At 38.4% G+C, this 9,095-nt stretch overlaps 1 protein-coding gene across 1 annotated transcript; it reads left to right on the top strand.

The window, feature by feature from the left end:
• Positions 1 to 3,210: 3,210 nt before the first annotated feature.
• Positions 3,211 to 6,568, top strand: LOC112727553 (protein GAMETOPHYTE DEFECTIVE 1). The gene is made up of 6 exons (XM_025777346.3): positions 3,211 to 4,026; positions 4,171 to 4,248; positions 4,367 to 4,447; positions 4,993 to 5,147; positions 5,240 to 6,045; positions 6,273 to 6,568. The coding sequence occupies exons 1-6, from the start codon at positions 3,598 to 3,600 to the stop codon at positions 6,317 to 6,319; spliced, it is 1,596 nt and encodes a 531-aa protein (XP_025633131.1). The 5' UTR covers positions 3,211 to 3,597; the 3' UTR covers positions 6,320 to 6,568.
• Positions 6,569 to 9,095: the final 2,527 nt, after the last annotated feature.

The raw sequence follows: 9,095 nt of genomic DNA, 5'->3' as shown, positions 1-9,095 counted from the left end.
AACCTCTGGTTCTCATTCCATACTTTGTTGTTGTTTTTCAGATGCAGGTCGTAATTCACCTCGGTGAAATTGCAGACATGGTGACAGAGCGAAGTACGGTTCTTTCCTCGTATGTTTCTGTTTTTCTTCTGTCATAGTATTCTTTCACCTTTTGTATATTTAACTTTATAGCCTTAGAGGCTTATTTGAGAGATAAGTTGTATATGCTGTTTTAATTTCAAAACTCTGTATTCTTCTATTTGTAAATAGTCGGCTTAAACACCGCAAGCTGCGGATAGTTCCCTATGATTATTATAATATTGTATCTATATATACGTTTTATTCTTTTACATCTATACCTTGTGTCTTGTGCGTTAGCTTCTTGTGAACGTTCCGCGCTTTTGTAATTCTGCCTTTGAGCTTAATCCTTCATCGGGCTTCTAGAATATATTATTTTCTTCTATATATAAATATGTATAAGCCTTAGGACTGTCGTAACCTCTGATTAACCTTTGCTTTACGGCTAGAGGTAAGGCTTAGGGTAATTGGGGTGTTACATGGACAAACGCCACTGCCTCTTACCTGGGGTCTCAACTCTTAATCAAATTCACAAATCATCACTTTCGCAACCACAATTTATTCTTTACTGAATAACTCAAAATCAAATTATAAGATCCTAAATTAAAATCCAAATCCTTCTAATAAGTATTTCAAACGAAACTTTTGGTTTTATAAAAATTTCAGCAGCATCTCCTCTAAAATTCGGACTATGCCACCCTTCAAGGGTCCCTGCCAAACTATCTTTTATTCTCAAAGATCAGTTCTGATAAATCAAACAACTCAAATCCAATGTCAAAACATCTATAAATCTAAAAGCTAACCAGGTTCAATATCATAATTATTTCCAACTCTCAATTCATTACCAATAAATCAAACCAATGTTTTCTCAAATTCTTTCCAACGGTTTCAAACCCAAGTCATTCCTTACTTTAAATGTATAAACCAAACTTTCATACAAAACTCTTTCCTCGATACGTGTAAATATGTAAACCAGATTCTTTTCCAATCATAGAATCATTTTCTCAAAATAAGCCTATAAATCGGATTTTCAAATCAAAATCACTTTTTCGTATATTTTTACAAGAACTCGGATAGAACCTCCCTTCAAAATTTGACTTTGCCACCCTGATAGGCTCCCTCACTTTCATAATTTCTCAAGTCAACAATCAAATCAAAACATCAACCTAACCAGAGATTCCAGCATCAATCACAACCTCAATTCAAACTCAATTCATATAACTCAACTTATATTTCCAATTCAACAAGTAACACCAAATTTATCACCATTCACCATCACAATACAACCAGCAGCAACTATAACAATATATATCATCATCAATAATAGAGTCACAATTAACAAATACACATATAGCTAATCCAACCACCCAATCCTTTACAGCACCATCAAACAAACTAAAAATCAATTTCAGCATATTCAAACATACTATCACCAACAATTCTTAACTTCATCAATACTCATAAATTAGTCATACAAAGTATTTATAATTTATTCACAATTACTCAATAATATGTTTGGCATTCTTAAATAAAACAACTCTTAATTTTAAAATGAACCCCCTACCTTAAATAGTCAAAACTGAAAGCTATACAGCGCGTCGAAGACCCTTTTTTCTCGGCCCGCAACAGCGGCATCCATCAAACACCACATCCAGTCACAAAAACTTTGACCCTGAGATATTAATGTTACAAAAACCTCAACAAACTATAACAAAATGCTAACGACAAGGGTTTTAAGGCAAGAACAGCTTATTGTACCAAGCAAGAATCAAGAACTAAGCAGCGGTAGCTCCATCAGTTGATCCTGGCGACACCCATGCCATACCCGGTAACCAGAACGGCAGCGGAGCAGCTCTAACAACCGCATGTAGCTCAGTGGCAACCTTCAACCACAACAGAAACCACAACGACAAAACTCCTCCCCACCATCACCTTCTCTCTCTTCCCGGCGTCTTCCTCTCCCTCAGTCCAAATTGGCGACGGGCTTGACCCCACCAGCAATGGCGATGGCGGCGGTAGCATGGGACCTCGTCCGCTCCATCACGTTCTGCTCTTCACGTATGGCTCTCTCTTCCGTGTTCGGCGGCTGTGCTTCGGCAGCTAGGCGTGGTGGCAGCAGCTCCCCCTCATCTCTTCTCTCTTCCCTGTCGCAGCCTCACTCTCGAATCTCTCTCTTCATCTCTTTTCATCTCTCTATGTGTGTGTTGGTCTGAAGTGTGTGTTAGGTAAGGAGTGGGGTACGAGAGGTGAGTGACGGTGAGGCAGTGAGGCGGTGGCTAGGTTAGGGTTAATGTCAATTAGAGTTTGGATTTGGGAATTAGAGTTTAGGTAGAGTATTAATTAAAAATCAAATTTAATTCAATAATATTATCTATAAAAATATTATTTAATTATCAACCTAAAATTTACTTTCAAAAATAATATTCTAATTCAATAATTAGAGATAATAAAAATTAATTTTCTTTATAATCATAAAATAAAGTTAAAAATTTAATTATTCAACTTAAAGCATATAAAATTTTTATTATTATTCAATTATTAAAATTTTAAATCATAAATAAAAAATTTCTTAATCTATATATAAAATTTCTTAAAATATAATCTTAATTAAATATAATAAATTATAAATAAGTTATTATTAAATTTAAAAATCCGAGATCTTACGGTCGTCGTCGTAGTCGCTCCACTTCTCCAGCAGCGTGGTCGTCTTCTCCACTTCTTTGGTCAGGTAAAGATTTTTTGATTTTCACTGTGTGTAACCCTCTTCAATCATCTTCTTTATTAAGTATTAATTTTTTTTATATTGTCTGTTTTTGTTTAATTGGTTTGTTATGAAAAATTGAGTTGTCATTTTTACTGTGTTTAATTTTTTTTCTTTAGTTGGTTTATTTTAAAATTCTGAGTTCTAGGTTTCAAGTTCTTGTTCTGTAAAAATTGGTGTAGTATGAAAAATGGCGAAAACTAACCATAGTAGTGATATTATTGTTGGAAGCACATCCTTTATAAGTATAGCCACTCTCAATACTATTTTTTTTTCTTGAATTTCTATTTAATCAGATACTTAATTATCCGAACCAAACTAATCTATTTTTTATTGGTTTGGATATATACCCAAAAAAATATAAAATCGAACCAAACCAAACTAATTATAATATAATTTGTTCGGTTTTTATTTCACTGCAAATCTGAATCAAATCGACCTGTGCCCTATCCAATTTCATCCGATCTATCATCTATGTACCCCTAAGCAGCTTCTATGTTTTTTTATTTTTCTTTTGTTTGGACAATTAGCAGGTTCTATGTTGAATCGGGGCTCGTTGCTGGATTTTGAATTTCTCTTTCGGGCCATGCCAGCGTCAAATAAAAAAAAGGAAAACTGGGTGTTGCAAGTGCAATTGCGCACTGTCACGTGACCCTACACAGGAAAGAAAGAATTGATACTAACCGTGTACTGTAGTGAGGCAGCTCCTAAAACCCTCAAATCCCCCTGACCGATAAACTAGACCTTTGGGGGTGTAGAGAGGTCCCCGGCGACCACCGATGGAGTTCTTCGACCTAAACGTCCCGTACGAGAAACCCTCACCAGGCATCGGCAAAACCTCCATTGAAGCTAACCGAACCAAGATTGCCGTGAAGGCCATGGAACTTGGCTACACCGGAATCGCCTACAACCGCACCGTCGAGGGTGTCCTCTCCGATAAACTGCGGTGCTCCATCAAACCTCTCTCCATCTCCTCTCTCCTCAACATTCTCCCTTCTCTCCCACTCTCCGCCAAGCTCCACCGCGACCTCCTCCGTATCCCGTTGTCCACCCCTTTCCATCAGTACACGCGCATCACCGTCTGCGTCGACAATCCCTTCCAAACCAACGCCGCCTACTGCGATAACCCTATTCTCAAGACCTACGACCTCGTCGCCATTAAGCCCTCCAATCAGATCACATTCGATATGGCATGCCAGAGATCGGAGGTTAGTTGGTTAGTTAGTTAGTTAGAGTTTGTTATAACTGTTTTTGTAACTAAATCGGTGAAGTGAAAGTTTAACAGCGAAATAGGAGTTCAATTTTATGGATAGGGGTAAGTGGTTAACTTTTGAATGCTGAAGTGATTGCAGGTAGACATCATTACGATTGATTTTTCGAAGAAGTTGCCATTTAAAATTAAGCAGAACATGGTTAAAGCCGCTGCTGAGGTGTTTGCTCTGCACTCTTTTTTCTACTTGAATGAGGAAAAAGCTTAGTGTGATATGTGAATCGTTGTAACAGAGTTGATTTAATTTTTTTCTGTGGGTTGTTATTATGTATAAACAGCGAGGGGTCTGCTTTGAAGTCAGTTACTCTGGTGTTTTAACTGATGCCGAAATAAGGAGGCCTTGGATCTACGGTGCTAAGGTAACTCTACTTCCTTGAAAAATTCATTTTTTTTTGGAGTTGATGATGATAACGATCATGATGATGATGGTGTTGAGGTTGATTAGAATGATAAAGATGATGAGTATAGAGGGGTAAAATCGGAAAAAGAATTTTGATTGCTGGTTGACCATAAAAAAATTAATAATAGGTACAAAATTGAATCAAATAAAACAACAAGAGTATGTTTGAAACTTTTCGAAAACATAAGGGAATTTGTATTGTGTAGATAAAACTTCATCAAGTGTGTGGCGTCAGTCGTAAGTAGAATTTCTTCTACATTCAGGCATGCTGCTTTTAGTTTTGAGGGCAATACTATCTCGACATTGTCTTTTTGTTGATCAAGAAAGATTTTGTGTTTTGAATTGAATTTGTTTGCAAGATGCAATTTTTGAGTATTTACAAGCGACAAATTAAGAGTAGGCTGATAACTTATCACTATTGATAGACCTCGATTTGCTTCTAGGTACTCTATGTAACACTGACATTAGGACACATGCAAACTGACATACTGATTAAATGTGTAGTGTTTGATGGAGTGGACTCGGAGAAGAAACGTTATAATTTCAAGTGGGGCTCCTTCAGTGAATGATCTTAGAGGACCTTGTGATGTCGCAAACTTGTTATCATTATTGGGACTCTCCAAGGAGCGAGCTAAAGATGCTATTTCTAAAAATTGTAGGTAGGAAAACTTGCGCTAATACTTCATAATGCCTTTGGTTTTTCGGGAGCAAGGGTTTAAGGTATTTTGAATATCATTCGGAATGTTTGCAGGAATCTTTTGGTAAAAGCTTTAAGGAAAAGACGGTTTTACAAAAGCGCAATAAGAGTGGAACCATTATTAATAACTGCAACATCGAATTCTGAGGAGGATCTGCGTGAAGAGTTACTAAAGTGGGATCCTCTCTCCAGTGAAGGTGGCATCCCCTTGAATAACTCGGCAAAGTGTTTTTCATCAAAATCTTCTGAAGCATCAAAAAAGGCGAAATCCATTGACTTTGCTTCACTTGTTGGCAGCATGCCATTTCATGGTTTTCAAGTGAAGGATTTCTTACCTGCAAATAATGCTTCCGCCGTCGTCCCAGATGGTGAAAAGGTCAGTCAGTCAACACCTGCAATTAACAACTCAACTGAGCAGCCTATCAGGCAAGGTGAAAGCTTAGTATCTGATGCTATGGAAGCAGACCAGGTAGTGACGACAACATACAATTATAATGAGATGGACAATCCTACTTGTGCCAGAGAGTTAGAAAAAAATTCTACTGATTTGGGTGATGATTGCACTACCATTGAATCTAAAGCACATGTTTCACAATCAAACTTGGGCGCTCTCAGCATCACGATGGATACTTTGATACAAAATGAGAAAGACGATCAGCAGAAATTTCTGCAAGATGCCAACCGTGATGATGAACAAGCTGGTAAACTTGAAACTGATGCTGTTGGACTTGATGAGATGGAAACTGAAGAGGATGGTTCTGCAGTTGTAACACGTCAATTGCAACATGCGACGACAAAAGATCAAACTGTTGGTGGAGTGAGCACCGAATTCAATCAAGTCCCAGTTGAGTCCATATCAGGTATTTGATGAAGAATATCTGTACTTTTAACTGCCAATTATTGTTCAATCATGTAGTTTGTTCGGTATTAGCCCCACTCACCAGAACTCGATCAATATGTTTGATTTCACTTCATTTTTCTGGTTGTGTTATACTTCATAGCTTCCCTTTGATCATCGTCTAACATGTTCCTGTTATAAGTTTCATGATATATGTATAAACACCTGAACATTTTTCGTTTTCTGTAGGTCGATCAAGAGAGAAGCGCAAAAAAAACTCCTGCACCACCTTTTGACCCACTTAAACAATCATTAAATCGAATGCCTTTTAAGAAGAAAGGAAAAAGGAGGAGCAAAACTCAGCAAGAATAATCCCCCCGGTCTTCTACACTTTATGCTCTTCAATCTCTAAATCCTCACTAGGAGGAGCTTCATACATCTCAGTAATTTTTGCATTATTTATACTGTATCGAGGAATTCGCCGTGTTAATGTCTGAACTGTGATGTCATTTCACACATACATATATGGGAACTTTTTTTTTTAACGGATATTCTCCAGTTTCACGTGAAACAAAAGCCTCTTGTATGTCTCCATTTAGCTAGGGTTAAGTAATTTTTGTTGTCCTTAAACTTTTAGGGTGAAAATCCAAATCGTCCTTAATTTATTTTTTGTTCAAAATGATTTTTCAATGTTAAATTTAGTATTAAAATTATCCTTTTAAACATAATAATATTTTAAATAACACATTTTCCTTCTCTATTATTACCACCACCACTTCACTCATTACCCTTTACCCCTCCCACCTGAAACAGAAACAAAAGGAAGGGAGAGAACAAAAGAAACATAGGGAAAGAAAGAAGAGAGAAATAGAGATGAAGAAAGAAAAGAAAAGGAAGAAAAGGGAGGCCATGGCCAGAAAGAGTGCGGCCATTACCATTATGTCGTGACTGTGAGAGAGATGGCTAGAAAGAGTGCAGCCATTATCATTACGTCGTGACTGAGAGAGAGACAAGATGAGGAGATGAGAGAGAGACAAGACGAGGAGAGTGAGACAGAGAAAATGAAGGAAGAGAGACGTAAAGGGAGAGACCGTGACTGAGGTGGGAGCTGTTCCTATCACTGCCGAGATCCATTACCGTCGTCGAGCTCCTAGTGGTGAGGGGCTCTGCTCTTCCCCTCTCTCTGCGATTTGTTCCTCTCCTCAGCCACAACTAGGATGGCAACGGCGGCAGTGGCTTCCTGCGCCATCGCTTCTTCCTCCTTTTTCCTCCTCTTCCGTTCTTCTTCTTTTCCCACAACCTCTGTTTCTCGTCCTCTCTTTCTCTTTCTCTGGTTCTCTCTTAGTGAACTCACTCTTTCTTCCTCAACCATGACGGCGACAGACGGTGACAACACCACGGCTCCTGCTGTCGCCTCCCTCTTCTCTCTTCCCTTTCTCTCCTTTCTTTCTCTATGTTTCCTTTTATTCTCTTTATTTCTCTTTCTTCCTTCGTGTATGTGTGTTTGGTGTGAATTTAAGAAATCAAGGTTAGAAAAGTATAGGTGTGTAACGCCAATGGTGAGATGAGAGGTGTGGCAATGTAGGTGATAGTGGGTGCATGGTGGAGGGTAGTGGTGATGGTGCGACCAGTTAGAGTGAGGAGGGTGAGGAAGAGAGGCGACGATAAACCAAATTCAACGTTAGCAAAGATTTTGAACACAAATTTTACTGATAAATTTAATTTTCACCCTAAATCTTAGGGACGATAGGAGCACTTATCCCATTCTGCTATTAATAATGTGTGCTTTAGTCGTTTGGTGCCATCTTCACGCTTTTATAACCAATATGGTCTATTCTAACTGGAAACTGGAAAATATATACATGGTTGAATATGTATTCCTGATTAACTGGAATAATTATTAGAAGAGAATATTTTGTATGCCAAGTTACCTTACTATGATAAAGGATAAATAGTGTTTTGGTCCCTCAATTTAGGGACAAAATCAAAATTGTTCTTAAACTTATTTTTAATTCGAAATCGTTCTCAATGTTTCATTTAATATTAAAATTGTCATTTTGAGAATTTTACCCTTATCTCACTAACCTTATCTTTATCACCATCATTAACAATCAGACACACATTCAGACGAAAACCAAAATTGAAGCAAAGAGGGTGGAAGAAGAAGAAGAGTGGAGGAGAAAAGACGGCACCGGTAGAATTGAGGGCCGTCACCATCGTCGACCAAATCTCTCTCTTTGAAGTAAAAGAGAAAAGGAGAAGCAGAAGCGGCGGCGCCTTAAAGCGGCACCACTCAGGAGAACGAGAAGCGACGAGTTCAAGTGGAACCAGGGAGGAGCAGAGGTGATGCAAAACTAAGGAAGCCACAACAATGGAGGTGGGTTGTACATGGAGGTGGACCTCTCCGTCACAGTTTCAGTCTCTCAACGGCGGCACGGATGAGCAGTGACAGCCACGACGGTCAAAGCGGTGGCTTCTCTAGTCCTTGAAGTTCTCTTCATCAAAGTGCGGCGCTGTTGTATTAGCTAGCTCTGGCATGGAGAAAGGACGTCGCTGGCGAGATTGAGTGCCATCGTTGGTGCCGAAAAGCAGCGGTTTTAGATCTCCCTTTCCTCCCTTTTTGAGAGATAGTTTTAAAGACAAACGGCGGCGACAATTTTGACAGTCTCTCTCTCTCTCTCTCTCTCTCTCTCTCTCTCTCATTTGCATTCTCTCTCTCTCTCTTCTTTTAACAGTGGTGGCAGCAGCGGCAGATTCCTCATTGCCACTGCCTGACTATCCCTTTCTCCTCCTTTTACTTTCTTCTCCTCTCTCACTGAGCTTATTGTATCTCTCTTGTCTCTCTCTGTCCTAATCTTTTTTTTAATCTTATTTTCAAAATCTATGAATTACTGTGGTGTTGTTGTTGAGTTTATTGGATTCTTAAAATTTTTGTCTTGAATTTAAATGTTGTGTTGTTGTTGATGATGGATTCTTGAATGTTTGTTGTTGGTTATGAATAATGTTGATTTAAACATTTGTCGTTGATTATGAATTATGGATTCTTGAATCTGATCATTGGTAGGAATAAAG

This window comes from Arachis hypogaea, chromosome 12 (assembly GCF_003086295.3).
Source record: "Arachis hypogaea cultivar Tifrunner chromosome 12, arahy.Tifrunner.gnm2.J5K5, whole genome shotgun sequence".
Taxonomy (NCBI): Eukaryota; Viridiplantae; Streptophyta; class Magnoliopsida; order Fabales; family Fabaceae; genus Arachis; species Arachis hypogaea.
This window is presented reverse-complemented; position numbering and strand designations above follow the sequence as displayed.

Coding starts and splice junctions, on each gene's coding strand:
- LOC112727553 (XM_025777346.3), top strand. CDS start 3,598: ATGGAGTTCTTCGACCTAAACGTCCCGTACGAGAAACCCTCACCAGGC. Junction 4,448..4,992: donor CTTGGATCTACGGTGCTAAG/GTAACTCTACTT, acceptor TTAAATGTGTAG/TGTTTGATGGAGTGGACTCG. Junction 6,046..6,272: donor CCCAGTTGAGTCCATATCAG/GTATTTGATGAA, acceptor CGTTTTCTGTAG/GTCGATCAAGAGAGAAGCGC.